Genomic DNA, 17375 nt, shown 5'->3' with positions numbered 1-17375 from the left:
CCTAAACTGGCTTTTAATACAGCCAGTTTAGGAATCATGATCTTAGTTTTAATTGTAGGCTACTTCATGCATTTGAAAATAATTCAGGATGGGTTTTGAGATACTGATAATGACATTTGTGACATTTGCTCACAAATTTCTTCTCAATACCAAATTCTCAACAGTGTTGTTACTGTAAAATAATCTTCTTTTTGTGTGAGAGACACATTTTGGGATGAAATTAAGAAAGTAGAGAATTCCTTAAGGTTTATGGATTTTGATTAACCATATTGGGTGTAGTTAATTTTCCCCTGAATTCTCCTTTTTTTTTCAATCTCATGTTTCAGCTTTCTGAAAACCTATACTGCTGGAGAGCAGAATGTGACAGTTGCTTGATAATGTTATGGGTTTGACACTCCATTATCCTGAATGTGCAGATTGTTACATCCCCTGAGAATAATTAAGCCAAAAAGTTCCTGTGCCTGTTTTTCTAGGGGTGTTAACTTAGTTACTAGAGTCCAACAGGAAAACCTGACCTTCTTCAGGAAGAAGGTTAAAAAGAAGTTAGTGAGACCATTGCTTTAGTTAGTGACTTCTACTGTGTAAGTTAAAAATTCCATTGCTCTAAACAGCTATTCATATTTCAAATGTGTCCTCTAATAAGAGAAGAAACAAAACTAGTTTCACCCTTTTACTTTCTAACAAGCAAACATTACGCTTGTAAAAAAACTTTAATAAAAAACAGCAAAGAAACCACTGAAGTTGTGTATAATATTATGGTATCTAGAAGCAATTTTACTTTAATTAAAACCATGACTTTCATAAAATTTGGCTTCTTATATCCAAATTGCATTTCAAATACACAAGGAGTTTGTATATGTGACTTTACACAGTACATGTGCATACACACACGTGGTGGGGGGGGGGGGATATATTTGGGTTTGTTGGATTTATACTGCAAATCCAGAAGGCTTCTTCAGCATTTTCAGAATTCTTTCCTTTTAAAGTTGATGAATAATTTATCAAAGGGAATGCTACAAAGGATACTGCAGGTAACCTCAGTGAACCAGTTGAGATGCTTGATATTCACTGACATTTATAAATTCATTATAGTAATGGTACAAGTTATAGTCTAAACACATAAACTGAAAAAAAAAAAAAAAAGTGAAAAAATGTTTGCTTGTTGAGTTGAATAGGTGAACAAACAAATCTTCTGGAAAACCAATCTTAATTGGTATAGATGCTGTACTTTGTCAGGAATACAAACATAGGATGAGTGATTGCAATCTAAGCTAAAAGTGTTGCATATCTTTGGAAAGGTTGAATTAAAGTTTTTGGACGCCAGGTAGGAAAACAATTAAACTCTAATGGATTCTGCTACGGTCATTCTCCTTGGAAAGCCAAGCCTACATATTGAAGGAGCTTGTGTAATTAATCTGCAAATACAGAATTTTCTGTACTGATGTAATTCTAAAAAAGCTTTTGAAATATAGAGGAGCGATAAGAGAGTGCCTATTTTAGCATCCTTAGCCAAAGACAACTCTGTGGCTCCATTTAGAAAATTTGAGTTGTGTTTTTAAATAAAATCATTTAAGTCACTGTTTGGTAGGACACATTCTTTCCAACACACAGAAAAGAGACTAGGAATGATAAGGTGTTCCTGCCCCATGCATATAGTTACTTATTACATGCTTCAGTGTTGGCTGGGTTTCTGGGGTCCAGCTAAGCTTATTCAGTATTTGGATTAATGTAACACCAGCACATGTAATGCTCATTATATATAAAGTTAATTTATTTTGCTTGTTCCTGTGTTTGAAAAATCTCAGATGATTAATTAAACAAGAATTGCCATTTCCCTGGTGATAAGGGCAAATTGTGTATGGGAGGAAAGAGGGGAGGTGAGACAGAAGAGGTTCCTGTACTGCAGTGTGAGTAAGCAATTTTCATAAGGATTATCATGTCAGTTAAGGAGCTTTGAGTATGGTTGTGACTTTTGAGCATTTCTGAGCTTGAGTCACTTAGATAACACTGCAACTTGTTACACCTGCAGATATTTTAATAAGACTTGGAGCTTAATATACCCTTTCTGTTCCCAGTATTCTCAGAAATAATTGTACTTCCCCTCCCTTTTATCCTTCAACTAGCTAGGCAGATCAGGGCTGGGAGGTGGGGATTGTGTCAAGTGCCAATCCTGTAACAGTATAGATGACACTGAGACAAAGTTGTGCATCTTTGAATCATGTACCTTGTCTTCAGTAACAAAGGATCAGTAGATCATTATTGTTCTTTCAACAACTCCTTTTCAAGCTTTGAGTTATGCAGATAGCAGTTTGATTGATTGATCGTTTCTTCATTTGTTTGTTTGTTTTAATTGGTGAACTCTTGTCCTGAATTGCAACATAAGGAACAAATCTAACTTAAAACATGACCATTCAGGATCAATGGCCAAACTGGTAGTTTTACCAGGTATTTACCAAGGTATTTACCAGGATGAGCTGAAGAATATGTCAGCCTGAGGATTCAGTGCTGGAGTGTTGCTTTTCCATGTTCTGTATGTACAGAAACATTACAAGGAAAATTGTTTTAAACACTGTCCTGATAATGAAATGCTGTATTGGAAGCCTGTGGAACAACAGTAGTCAGTTTTATTGTTTTTTAAAACTGAAATTGTGGAATGTCGTAAGGGAAATGAAAAAATATAAAACCTGGGCTGACAAGAAGGACAGCAGTTATATTTACATGTTTATAGGACTGTGCATACATGTAGGGGAAAAGTGACTAATAGTTTCACTGCCTGATGGTTGACCTGGGATGCTGGCAGCAAGTGGAGGCAAATTGCCAGTTTGCTTTATATACGAAAAAGAAAATACAGTGATGTTATTGCAGTACTTTACGTATGAAAATGTATGAAGTTTTTCTGCAGTGTCCAGTGGATATCATTACTAGTATTGGAATATTGTTCTTTGCTTGCCTGAAGTACTTCTCAATGGCTAGTAAACTGCTTATGGACTCTTTACTATCAATTAAAGGAAGATTAAGGAAGAACTGTAATCTCAAATATTTTAGTTAATTATTTCATAAAACAGTTGAGATAGAGTTTTTACAAGGTTCACTTAAAATTGTTTCAATTTCCATTACAGCTTCACTTTCTTGAAATGCAACCTTAAAATTCCCTCTTTGCTCTTGAGCAGATATAAGTTACTGAAGCCTGAAATTTCCACCAAAATTTTATTTAATTTTACTGCTGCCTTATCATATTCATTAAGCTTCTGTGATGGTGAAAGAGTAGCTATAAGATAGACATCATTGGAGAATATAAGCAAAACAACTGCTGAACAGATGGTTGAGATTCACCCAGAACACGTTATAGCAGTATGTATATTTCTTTATTTATTGATGTGGTGGAACATTTGAACATAAAAATCCATTATTCTAGTGAAAGCAAACCAGTCCTTTCTGAATTGGAATAAAATGGGACCCTTGAATACAACTCAAAGCTTAGTTGTGCTGAGAAAAACGTGTGAATTGACAGAGTTTTTAATGTAATTTTGACTGAAAAAGCTTTCTGTGACATAGGAGTTGAGAAGAGGACAGTGCAAAGCCCAGGGATTATTAATGGCTAAAGCCCTGTTGGTGAAGGTTGAACATTAGAAATGATGCAGAGAGGGAATACTACATGCTCAATACTCTCCAGGTTTTGCTTATGTAAAAAGCTCTGCTGTGAATGCCTTCCTGCCAGTAAAACAAGCCCTCTCCAGTATGTGTGTGCACATGTGCCCATACATTATATATAATAAACCCTGATGCTACAGTTTAGTTGAGGAAATGTGTCCACTTGTAGATAATACTGTGGGACAACTGGTGACCAAGATGGGAATTGTAAAAGGAATTTCTGTACAAAGCTACATATAAAAGGTTGGACTTCATGATCTCAAAGGTCTTTTCCAACCTAGGTGATTCTGAAAATCTGAAGAACAAATTGGAGGAGAAGAGAGAGTGCTAAGAAGATGATAGAATTTTTGGTTCTTTTCTTGCTCTCTGATAGACTTTACACTTTTCTGTATGTAGAGTGACCTATGGATTGTGTAGAGCTGAAGTTGGGTAGTACCCAGAGACTAAACAAGAAACAGTAAAACTTGCCTATTTTTTTTACCAGGCCCTTGAGCTTATACTTGATTTGCCATAAACTGAAGGAATGTAATTCAGTTTTTATGCTGTGGGAACAAATTCCCAGTTAGACATGCAGTTTGCTCCAGTTATGTCTGATGCTTTCTGAACAAACATGTTTCTTTCACACTCAAATTGCTCCTTGCTTGAAGAGGGATTCTCACAACAGTGCAGTATCTTGCAATTCTGGTACAAGATATGCTGCATGTCTTCCTTTATGGTAACCTAATCCTGGCCAAGGGAATGTTTAAAATACTAGCTATAAAAATTTTGATGTAGAGCTCTGTTGCAATTGATAGCACTTAAGTATGGGAAGATTATAGCTGAGTAGTAAAAATAATTCCAACTTTATTTGAATAGGCTGTATTGGATCTTAATCATCCAAAAGAGGCTGTGACTTTTAAAACAACTAATATAAGATTGAGAAGAACTTAAGTGTTTCCTATTCATAACTGTTTCCTTAATTTTATTCATCTCTTGGTGACTTTAAAGTCCTTCATGTATATATTGCCTTCTTCCCTCTTCCAATTTCAAATTGTTCTAAAAAGCACTGAAAATCCTTTTGTTTTAAAATGAGAATTACATTGCCTTCTTTGCTTTGCATGATCAGCAACTAATTATATTAGTTGACAGAACCAATTTATCACCTCAAGTATCTTGGAATAAATTAGAGTGTTATCACAAATGCACTTGTGTGATGAGCATTCAGACATTATTACTTCAGTACACAAAGGTGTTGGGGTTATTTTTAGGTGCCATCTTATGCAGAGAGTGGAGACTCGTTTATTGTGTCTTTTGCACTCCTCCACTGGAGGAGTGGAACCATTCAAGATACAATGAATGGTGTCCATAAATGTACTATAGTGCATTCTTCCTCAATCTAAATTAGAATAAAAGTAAGTCATTGGTTTTAAATGTTCTATTAATATTAGTAATGTTGTCCTTTCTCAGCAAGATGACCATCTTCAGCCGTGTGATTTTGAAGTAATTATTTTAAAATATACTTTATACCATACCATGCATTAGAGGTGCAGTTTGCTTTTTTTGTGTTCCAAGCTTTGCCTCAAGCAGTTGTTTAGTGTTTTGTTTAGTCTCTTTACGTGTTTCATCTCTTCTTCTAGTACTGCATTAAAATATTAAAGAAGAATGAAGCAGTCTGAATTCTTTCAAGTAGTCATTGTGCTTCATTTCAGCAGTTTACTTGTTACACTTACATGAATCCTTATTCAGTAAAACACACAGGCACATTTGAATCAAATTTATAATAATAAAATGTAATTTATGCCAGGGACTTCTGCTAGATTGAGACTCTTCTCCCAAATATAAGCTTGGATTTTCTTTTTTTTCCTTGTTTGACAGCTGGAAAATACCTTGTTCTTACTGCTTTATTTCACAGCCTCAATGTATTATGTAATCCTGACTCCAAAGCTGTCACAGGCTCTCTCTGACTTGTGAAATCAAATGCTGTCCATAAGGATCACACAAAGCATTGCAGTGTAGATTAAGAAATTTATTTTTGTTTTTGTGGGAAAGAAGGTAACACAAAGGGAGAAACTAGATTTGTGAGTCTTCAGTATAAATACAATACTGCAGAACATTGAAATACACACACTGAATTCTGTTTGTTGTTGAACTTGCATAAAGACACAGTAATTTCCAGCATTTGGTATAATGTAAAGTTTTATAGTTTCACTGTGAAATGGTATATAAAGTCACTCAGCAGTAGATTCTCTGTTATTCCTTAACAGATCACAGAGCTGTTGGATGTTTCAATGGAGCTGGGATGCTTCTTAGCTGGAGCTCTGATCTCTTCTCAGGGTCACATGGTTACTGAGGAGATTATGTGCTGTATTGAACCAATACGTGACTTTCTTGCCATCATTTTCTTTGCATCTATAGGTAACTTCCAAGAAATCTTACTTTACAATATTTGATACTTATATGTAATACTAAATAATGTTAAATCTATACTATATAAAATATATACAATATATATAGTATATAAAAACATTGCTTAAGATGTGGGTGAGGAGAAAAAAATTGTGTCTGTAATGTGAGGAGAGGAGATATATTTTATTTTGTTACAATACTGTTAATTGACCACAACATTGGTTTGCCTTTGCTACTGCTTCTAAATGTAACATGCAGTTTCAGAAGCCATTTCAATGTTGTACTTCTAAGTATTGGTTTAGTGTCAGTTTTTCAATGTTAATTCTGAAATCACTCTATTTAAAACATGTAACTAAATATATTAAGATTAAAAGGCCTTGGTTTGGTTGTTGATTCGTTGGGGTTCTTTTAAATGTTCTTTTGTCTTTCCAGCAGCTGTATATGTGTTTTATACTAAAATTGTAGTACTATTTGACTCAATTGATAGAGTAGATTTCAGAGTTTTGCGACTTGGTTTTCTGTAGAAGCAGAATGTCATAATATCATAATTTTGTATAGCTTGTTTCTTTAGAAATTTAGTTGGGAGTGTGTGATCTACATATTCTCAATGCAGGGAAAAAATAATTGAAAGAAGCTGGATCTCAGACACTACTTGAATGCCAGCTGAAATGCAGCACTGAGGTATAAGACAAGGGACTAACTCATTGTGCTTGATATCCAAAAGGAGTTAACTCAGAATACTTACAGTAAATCAGTAACCTCCTTTGGAACTGCTGCATTCTCCAGCTGTCTGTGCATGCCCCAATACCCTTTGTCTGAAGGAAACTGGAACATGTTACTGAGGTGCTCAGCTACAGTGGGTGAGGAGACAGGCCCTGGGAAAGCTGTTCCCTGTGGATTGTACAGGAGGTGCATGTCCCTATGCTGGGGACATTGCAGTGTCCAAGAGGGGGGTTGGATGTGACCTGGTGCACCAATCCAACCTCCTTCAACCCATGTTTTACCCAGAAAGTCCTAGGGTTTGGGCTTGGATTTTTCAAACCACCATTAGTTTTTCTTCTGCTGTTACTTTAAGTTTTTAATTGCTCTTTTTATCTCCACATATTTATTCAGATAACAGTAAAGTCCCATCATCAGCATAATTTTAATGTTTTTCCTTATATACCTGTTTGCTACTCATTGTTTCATAACAGGAGCTAAAACTGGTGGCTGTCAAAAAAAAAATGAAATAGCTATGCTTGCCAGTCTTAATTTTATTTTCATTTTTTTAATCCAGCCCATGATAATAGTTTCTGGTGATAAATCAGATTACTTAGTAATAGATGTGTTTATTTGAATAACTTATTTTTTAATAATGGAAGGAAAGTGATGAGCTCTGATGAAACGTGGGCCCATATAACTGACAAGTTTGCATGAGTAATTGCTAAATGCTTACAGATCTAAGTTGTTTATGTGTTTCAGTAAAGATGGTGATGGAATGGATAGTGTTATCAGAAATACAAACATGACAAGTGATTATAAGCCCAAAGTTAATTTTACAAGGGACTGAACAAAAATACTGTCCCACACTCTTGCGGCTTCATAAATTAAGACAAGAGATAAGACTTTACTAGAGTAAAAGAAAATAGCAAGACCTCAGTTGGCACACTAGCAGCACTCCATACAGCCTATATTGTGCTCTAAGGAAATTATTTTAGTCATTCTGCTACAGAATTTTTAAAAAAATATGTTTAACAAATTTTGCCATTATAATTGCAAGCAGGAGAGGAAAGAAAATTGCATAACAAATTGGTGTGATTTTATAGAAAATGAGTACTATACCTGCCCCTGAAGAAAATTAGCTAGAAAAATCAGAAGAGCTATATCATAGGCATCTGACAAAATGTGATAATGCTTAGTTGTTTAAAAAAACCAACCAAACAACAACAAAAAACCCTCCAAAACTGACAAAAAAAGAAGACCTAAACTCTAAAAACCTGCCACCCTCAAACAAAATCCCCTTCCTCCCCAAATAAAAATTAGCTGCTGCTCCCCCCTTTACTTTCAGTTACTTTTAAATTTTGTGCTTAGCAGAAAATTCTGTGGCAAGGAGGTAGGTTTTCAAAGCAGTGATGTGATGTTGCAAAGAGAACCTGAGTAGAACAAAAGATATTCCTTAATTTTTCTTCTTACTAGATTTCTTTTTAAAGACTTCTTGCTTGCTTTTTGTTTATATATGTACACATGCAAATTATATGTATATATAAATATATAGAGATTTACTGTGTGAAATTATGTACAAGCCACAAGGAGAGATTCTTTCCCCCTGCCTAAAGAGAAGTTGTTTGTTACTATATGCAGCAAGCACCTTACAGAGAGCAGAAACACTTGAGCTCAGGAGGAACACCAGTGCAGTAGTATCATTTCTGGTCCCTTTAGAATAAAGGCACAAAAGGAAAAAATTATCTTAATTGAAAAGTGACTGTAAGTGTGTCATTTGGAAAAGTTCATTCCTGTTTTGCTTGTCTTAAATGCCTGCTTTTCTGTTCTTACTAGAGAAATCCTTCTGGTGCCTTAAAGTTGAGCTGAATATTACTTGTTCATGTAATATCCATAGCAGTGGACCTGCCCTTGACCTGTGCAATGGTGCTGCTTTAAATTTGCGCTTGGGTGCATTTGTGGGAGTAATGCACCTTTGCAGTTAGGCATTAACAGCTGCACTTGGAGTTGCTCTCTATCTGTACATTCATTTAGGCCTCTGGGTGCTCTTCAAGGTTCCTGGCACTCTTTATGCCACCTCCTGAGGTTAAAGAGTTTCTGTTAGTCTCTGTCCTTACTGATAGTTTTGAGAGAACATCATGAGCAATCCCTTAGGGCCACATTTTGGGCACTTTCCTCCTCATTTCTGTTTTGTACCTAGTGCACAGATCTTTACCCATACATCGTTTGATTTTGTTTTGATTACTTTTTGAAAAGATGGAAGGCATCTTTCATAGACTGTTTGACTGAGTGTAGAATTTGAAACTGTGCATCAAGACCTTCTCTGCCACTGGTGAGGTAACAGATTACTTCCACTGACTGACAAGTTGTATGTTCTCAATGTGCTGTACAGATGTAGCCACCTGCCGGGTTGCACATTTCCCCTTCCGAGTAACTCCTGTGATCCGTGTTGGACCTTGAATGCAAGGTGCTGAAAACCCTTTAACAGCTCAGTCTTTTTCTTCAGAAGATGGGAGATGCTGACACTGCCTGCACCACCACTGTCAGAGCAAAATGCACACAAGGATTGTCTAATGAGCCTTTTTACTCTTCTGTTGATTCTGAGAAAATCAAAGGAGGATCCCAACTGGAACTGCATGCATCCATCCATCTCCTTATCCATCCAGCTCTAGTGCTTTGTTTTTCTGCATGGAGCACAATGAAACTTGGAGGTTTCATGCTCTCAGAACTGACAATAGAATCAAAAGAACTTTTCCCTTTGGAGAAAGATTTAAGAAGATTGGTTTTCTCCTCTGCTGCTTAATGATCTAGCCAGGGCCGTAGTATTAATTGCATTTGCAGGCTATGATCTTAGGTCTTTTAGTAGACACAGCATCTCAATACATAGCTAATTTGATTTTTCTGAGTGATGTCCTGTCTTGAGGATGTGTCAGAATTAATTCTACTGGCTCCAGTTTTACCCTCAGAGTTCTGATTTTTGTGCTCTTGTTTGCCATCAAGGATCTTCAAGATTGCTTTTTTGGTGTTGGATCTAACCAGGATGTAGTCAAGACATCTGGATCTTCACATGCTGTTTAGAAGCTATCCATCAGATTGGTATAATCTGCCTAATGGAGGAAAGAGGGAGTTTACTTGTTAAGAAAAAAGTACTTTTTAAAAGATTGTGCAAAGTCTTGCCTGTAATTGTCCACAGAATACATACCAACTGCTGTGAGTGAGCTGTGCTTTTTGGCTTGACAGTGATGCACCCCAAGGCCTCTGTTCCAGCTCTTTGTGAACGCTGCTTGGAGCTGAAGGTCTGGTAGCTTGTGGCCAATTCTGTAAAAGTGTACCTAAATGTTACCCTAGCTGTTGACTACTGGCCAATCTGACATGTGCTGATCACACTCCTGAAGTTTTTGAATTATTTGAAGTGTTTCTTCCATGTTAGAGAATGATTTCAGAATTACTGCTGAGCTTAGTCGAAGTCTGATCAAAACCATTGCAATAACTTGCCATCTTCATGCACCTTCTGCCTGTGGAATTAATCTTTCTGATGTGTTTGTGTTGTTGGGAAGGCGCCATGTGCTTGTTTAGAAGTCTGATAGCGCTTCTGGCCTTATCCTGGCTTTTCATCTAGGAATGGGGCAAAGGTCTGTACTGACCATAAAAATATCTTATGATGGGATTTATTTCCTTCAAAAAAATGTCTGGTTTCTGGCATGTTGATTCATCTGCTCAGAATAGCATACGTGACAGGTTTAGGCTTGTTTTCACCTTGGAGACACTGTTCTCCAAGCAATTGGTATAGAAATCTGCTGGAGTTTGTGCTTCAGCTCTTTGGAATATGGCAATAATCTCCACACTGGGCAGCTGTTCAAATGGACTTCAGACTGCCTGTGTGCTCCAGAACTGAACACATATTAGTGATGAGAGCACTAGGCTTTATTTATAGCCTCTCTTGGAAACCTTCAGTTCTAGATCTGGCAGAATTGTCCCTCTTATCAAACATGCCATTGCTATGAGCTGTATTTCTCTGATTGCTTTTCATGTATTTTCTGAGGTCAGCCTAAAGGTGAAGGAGCACTGTGCACATGATATTGCAGTGAAGCTACTTCCACATGCATCTGTGCATATATGTGGATTTCTTTTTTTGGTGTGGTTTTCATCTCTTATTCTGCTGTTTCTACTCTTACTTTGATAGTCTTTTGCATTTGCACTTCAGTAGTTGGAAGGAAATTAAGAAATAAAACCGGGTGTGTGCATGCTGACTGGGTGGCACTTGTGTAAAGATCTCTGATGTAATTGAAGAAGGTTTCTATTGGCAGTTGAACATGCATGCAGACAAAACCCTGTGAAGTTACTGTAAGGGATGAGAACTCTTGGTTCTCTGCAGATCATCTTGATCTGCAGCACTACAGAGAGAGAAAATTAGTGGAACCTTGTCCTATGTTAAAATAAGAAGTTATTTACAGCATTGATTTACATGCCTTATGCTTTAGAAAGGCAAATTTTTGTCCTTCATCAGAAATAATTGGGTTGGAGAAATGCCAACTGTTAAGAATTCGTCAGGAGCATCACCATTATTTGATTTCACTTTTTAGAAGGTTTTTATGAAAAAGGAATGGGCATCCAAAGATACGCAGTTCTGTTTGCCTGCAGAAGTTCTGCATACTTCAGGAGATAAAATTGACTTAGTTGTAAGATTATTCCTCAGTGACTCTAGGACTTCTCCAACAAATAGTTCTTTTTCTTATGTTTATAATTTGCAGGATTTAGTTTTATGTTTCTGAGTTCTTTGTGGATCTTGTTACTTTTCTTTACATAATTGCCAAGTTAAAATGACCAAATATTGCAAAAAACCCCAAGACAATCCACTCCAACAAAAGAAACCCCATCAACATCATAGTAATGGGTTTTTCTATAATTCCTTAATTGTTAGACCATGCTCAAGGGTTTATGGCCTTACCTGATTCCAGTCTAAGTGACTCTTCAAGTTCAGGTGACTTCCAGAGTTTGGAAGTGAAGGTCGTAGAATGAAAACACTTTGGATTTCTGTTGTAGCTATAGTCTATGCACATACTGAGTATCATGTTCCTCCCACTGTCATAGTTCCTCCCACTGTGATACCATAAAAAAAAGTTAAATGACCAGCAAAATGTTAGAATGACTGTGCATAACAATGGAATTATTTTCTTGCAGGATTTTTATAGTTTTCATTAGATATGTTTTGCAGTTCAGATTTTGTATTGTTGACTGGTGTGGAAGACAGAAAGCTTTAGAATTTGAAGTGCTCATGCATCAGTCATGTGGAGCTTAATTCAGTTGGAAATATTGCCTGTGCTAAACCTCCCCAAAGGAAAGGGCTGGATATTGTGGGAAATGATTTTGTGATCTACTAGATAGTTAGGGCTTTAGTGGTCAAGTGGTTGGTAGGTGAGTTAAGGCTTTTTGTTTGATTTGTTTTGAGAATACAGTCTTACAATTAAATATATTACTAACCCAGAAAATTACCATAGTAAGATATTGGCCTCAAACTGTGCAATGCTGTTTTCTTTCCTTCTAGGACTTCATGTTTTCCCCACTTTTGTAATATATGAACTCACAGTCCTGCTATTCCTTACATTGTCTGTCGTCATAATGAAGGTATTTTCTTTTACTCTTTTAAAAAATATTTTAATCTTCATTAATCTAAGTGATCTTTGTGCTGCGTGCCCTAAAGACAATTTATGCAAGAACTGAGCATTTGATATAACAGAGAATATTACTGTAAATATATATTTGGAAGAATCTTACTGATTAGAATACAGTTTGATATAATATTCTCCAGATATTTAAAAAGAAAATTATTTAATGTTAACTATAAATTGCACATGGCAAAGGATCTATTTCTCCAGCCTGGGATTTGTGACAGTAATAACTGTGTTTTAATAACAGTAATAAAAGTGTTTTATTATAGTAAAGAAGATGCTACTTTTTACTGTGCAATGTACATTTGTCTATTTTGACATTAATACAGAAGACACACTTGGAAGTCCATTATGTTATGTTCAAAAGTATTCTATTTGATTCTGTGTATCTTACAGAGATCATGCTGTTTTAATTATTACACTTCTTTATTTAAACAGACAAACAAAACAAACCCTCAGTAACTCAGAAAACCCTGTTTTTAAAGTTTGTCTTGGCAGTGCTTGTCCTTTCTTTGATTCTTCCAAAGACCAGCCAATATATCAAGTGGATTGTCTCAGCAGGACTGGCACAAGTCAGTGAGTTCTCTTTTGTTCTGGGAAGTAGAGCACGCAGAGCAGGGATCATATCTCGGGAGGTAAGCTGTTCTGTGGTTATTAACTTCATTTTTTGCACCTGAATAACTTACACTGTAATACAAAATCCCAGTATTTAAAACACCAACACACTCCAATTTTGTGGCACCTCTGTTAAAAAAAGTTAAACTGTTAAAAAAAGTAGAATCAACCCATACAAATGGATACTTGTATGTCCCTGACAGGGTTCTTAGTGCTGGTTCTCACTTATTTCATACTGTACCTTAGTATTTTAAATAACTTAGTTATAAATGCTTTACCTTAACTTCTTTCACTTACAACTTAACTATGTCTACAGTTGCAGATAGCACCCAAGTCATAAAGACCGAGAAGCCTTTGCTTTTAAGATCTTGATACAGCTATTGAAAGAGGTATAGGAGTGTACAATACAGAGAGACTACAGGATTTGAAGAGGGAAATACCAGTAAATAAGAACTGGAGAGCAGATATTGTGAAAATTGCCTTAACATTTAGACAAGCAAATACACTTGTAAACACTTTAACCTGAAAAGCTTGTTAATTTTAAATCCTCCACAGAAAAAAATAACCAATGTTATTGGTAGTCATGAAAAAGTCCCCTGGGAAAGAAGCCTTAAACTAAGTTTTATACTGAACCTGTGAGAATGTTACTTTTTTGTTAAGATAATCTGATTTATGAAATTAGGTAAATTATGGCTATAGAGATACAGGAACTGACCTCACTTTCTAGTACTAGCTGCTTTATCCTCTGTGCTTCTGCTCACAAAAACATGCTTTCCTGGTGCTCCGAGTTTTTCATTTTCATTGATCAAGTGAACTGAATAGTGTTGGAACCAATTCCAAATAAAGCACATGTGAAAAACTTACACAATGCTGTTCACTTGTAGGTAAAGGTGATTCACTTTCATGTTCACTCCTTCATATAATTAAGAGTTACAAATATTGCATGTTTGCATAGAGTTTCAAGATATCTGTATGTGATCACAGAACCAGTTTAGGGGCCCACCCACTGAGCTTGGAAGTTTTTAGACTTTTATTTTTATCTGCTCTCACATGATTATCTAAGGTATAGGTTTGTATGCCTCTGAAATTTCCTAAACTCATTCTTTTGCTTGAGACCTCAAAACTACTTCCTGCCACTGTTTTCTAAGACTTATTCAAACTATGTAGTTAGGATCTTTTTCTTTTCAGAAGATGTATGGTATGACTTAAAGGGATTTATGTTTGCTTTTTTCTGTTGATAAGTGAGCTAGCAGTGAACTTTGCCATTATATCATTAATCCAGAATAGTTTAGAGTGGTGGTGGTGAGGTTTTTTACTTGCTTGATTGGTTGGGGGTCTTTTTGGTTTGGTTTGTTAGTTTAAGGATTTTCGTTTTGCTTTTTAAATAAAGTGATAATTGGCCTTTGACTTTTTAACAAATAGTGAATTTTCAAAATTGATCACTTCACATAAAAACAATTGTTTTTCTATAAGCTCATAATGATGTTTTTGCAATTGTATCTTCACACCACGTAAACAGGTAATTAGATTATTTGAACATGTATTGTTTGCTTTTGTAGCAATATACAAAGTTGCTTAGGAAGACAGGTGAAGTCTCTTGAAAACATAGTCTAGAAGAGCCTAATCTCCTCAAACTTCTTTCTACTGTCATGTAACCAAGAGAAGTAATGGCTTTTATTTGCCTTTTGCAGGTCTATCTTCTTATTCTGAGTGTGACTACTCTAAGCCTTTTACTTGCCCCTGCCCTGTGGAGAGCTGCAATTATGAAATGTGTTCCGAGACCTGAAAGACGCTCAAGTACTTGATCAAGATTTGCACAAATTGAAGGATATGTCCTCTTGCAAGGAAAACATCTTCATTGCTCATTGTATTTCTATGCACTCAGAAAACAAGACCTGTTGAGTAGTCAGTCCTCTTAATAAGCACTTGGTTATAAGCCTTATACTGACCTTAAAACAAAATTCAGTACTAAAAAATAATTGCATAATATGAATTGCACACCTTTTACAAAATTTACTTTGACTGATTGGAATCTACTAGAACATTTGTTTCTGATCCAATCTGTTATTCAGAGCATAAATTATTTTTTTTAAATATAGTCTCATGCAAACTCTGTTTAATATTTTTTTGCCTGAATGTGCCTTTTAATTTTCATCCTGTTAATGCTGGTTCATCACCAGATTTTGTTCAAAAAGGAAAAAAAGATATATATATATATATATATATATATTATGGTGCCTATGGTATCTTCTTTCACTAAATGACTTAAGTCATTTTCACATTTATGATTTTAATATAGCAGTATAAAATTAACTACGAACCAAATTTCTGATGGTTAATAAAAGTGTGATCCTCTGCACAAAGAAAAGGTTTAACTGTTTAGCAAACAGTTCCAAGCAGTTAATTACATATTCCAGTTCATGCAGCCAGTACTGCATGATATTTTATTTCAAATTGCAGCATATAATGTATTTTCTTATAGTGGTATATTTTGTGTTAGCTTTTGTATTTATTTACATATTTGACTAAAAATTGACAGTAAGAAAGGGCATAATTTATGTTTGCAGACTGACAGTTGTTACCCATTCTTGTTGCTAACTGCTGCTACAGTAATGGTTTACAGGGGTGTTTTCTTTTAAATAAAAAGTAAATGTAGTAAAACTGGGAAGTGTAATTTCAATTAGATGTGGAAAAATAGTACTTCTGTAACCTTGGAGGTTGGATCTTAGTTGACACTATTCTAGATTTGAAATTATTTTAAGTAAATTAACTTGCAGAAAACTGGAAATGGCAGACTGGATGTGTATTTGCAACCCCATGACCTTTTAAGTTACATTTACGTTGAATAAATTGTTAGTCTCTTTAAAATACCATGATATTTTAGCAAACTGTGTTTTGAATGTAATCTTAAATGTGGTTTTTCTTTAAAATGTTGTATGTAGTGAGATAGGTCTTGTAAAAGCCCATTATTTAAGTGTCATAGAGAAAGCTTACTCATAGGCTATAGTCTACTCTGTGACAAAGCATTTAAGAATCATCTTGAGGTTCATCTGCTAAAACCAATACTATTTAAGATACATTAACACTTCAGGTCAGTATTGCAGTGTCATCTGAAGTAACATTGATACCCACAAAATGGTCAGAAAAATGCATGCTATGAGGTTTAAATTGTCAATTAAAATGAAAGTTGTCCTCCAAGTAGCAACACAAAGCTTTGGATGGATCTTTGTGCTCTGTACCTTTTTGCCCTGTAGCAGCCTCAGTTTCTTCTGTGTTTTCTCTGACATCTGCTGGGCTTGTCCAGATGAAACTTGGATTACTCTGGAGTGTGTATGTGCTGGTGGGACAGGGTAGGGATCATCATATTTGAGTTCTTGCTCACTGGATTTGGGGCTTTCCCTCTATGCACTAATGCTTTATAAAGATTGAAGGAATGTATGGCAAATCCACCTCCCCTTAAATGGTTTCAAAAGTTGTCACAAAACAGACAAATGCAGAACAAAAAGCTGCTCTATAAATATTTTTAAATAAAATTAATCTATAACAGAAAAGAAACTCAACTGACTTTTTGCTATATTTCAATGTTTTTATTCAAAATAGAGGAGCAGTTCAGGTTTTATGGTTCCATTTAACAGTCTACTAGCTCAGACCTTTTACTCTTTTCCAGGTACCTCACTGAAATAATTTGTTTCTTAACTGTCCTATCCACTCTGTCCACTCACCTAGCTCTGTGTTTCTGCGTGAAATACAAGCATCTCTCCTAAATGCTTCATTTTGGCTTTGAAAGATGCTTATTTCACACATAGTTTGCCACCTGTTTGACAGGGAAAAATGTATGACAGGTCATGGTAGAGACCTCTGTATGGTTTCCATTATGTCACTTAGTTAGCCCTTGAAGCAATTATATGACGTATTGCAACTGTTATGAGTCAAACTTTTATCTAAATAAATTGCTGTGGGTAGTTGTAGTTCTCTAGAAAACTCTTTAAAAGTCAGGAAAGAGACTAGGAAATACCAATGGCTTGTGTCTCCTAAGAGAAATAAAATATTTTCCTTAATATCTTTTAAAAGATTTGGGTGAAAAGCTCATGTGGTACCATGTTCAAAAAAGGAAAGCAAGCGTCTAGATACATTACTGGTTGCCTCATCTCTCTGAGTCCTCTCCTAAATGAACTTTGTCATGGTTTAGGAATGGTATCCCCCAATTTAGTGCTCTCACCACCACTACCCTGTCAGTTGTTTCCCCTCTCCCCCCAGCTGGAAGCACAAAAGGCAAAGATTGTGAGTTGAGATAAGCACCATTTACTGGAAACAGCAATGAGATAAGAAAAACAGTAACAGCAACAATATTAATAA

General features: G+C 35.7%; 1 protein-coding gene across 5 annotated transcripts in view; it reads left to right on the top strand.

Annotated features, from left to right (window-relative positions):
- Nucleotides 1-17089, top strand: part of TMCO3 (transmembrane and coiled-coil domains 3) — a 35800-nt gene extending 18711 nt beyond the window's left edge. Inside the window, exons 10-13 of one of the 5 annotated variants that reach the window (XR_009420502.1) lie at nt 5895-6045; nt 9128-10031; nt 12281-12360; nt 12890-13037. Coding sequence is in view for 1 of the 5 variants with exons in the window: in XM_059493390.1 (XP_059349373.1) it covers nt 5895-6045; nt 12281-12360; nt 12890-13039; nt 14711-14824 (495 nt within the window). In the remaining 4 variants the exon portion in view is untranslated. Of the gene's footprint in view, nt 1-5872; nt 6046-9127; nt 10032-12280; nt 12361-12889; nt 13040-14710 lie in introns of those variants that run through there. The other 4 variants (XR_009420504.1, XM_059493390.1, XR_009420505.1 and 1 more) reach the window with 4 other exon arrangements.
- The last annotated feature ends 286 nt before the right edge of the window (nt 17090-17375 follow it).

Source organism: Ammospiza nelsoni, chromosome 2 (assembly GCF_027579445.1).
Source record: "Ammospiza nelsoni isolate bAmmNel1 chromosome 2, bAmmNel1.pri, whole genome shotgun sequence".
NCBI classification, from domain to species: domain Eukaryota; kingdom Metazoa; phylum Chordata; class Aves; order Passeriformes; family Passerellidae; genus Ammospiza; species Ammospiza nelsoni.
Note: the sequence above shows the minus strand (reverse complement) of the source record. Positions and strands in the feature narration are given on the sequence as shown.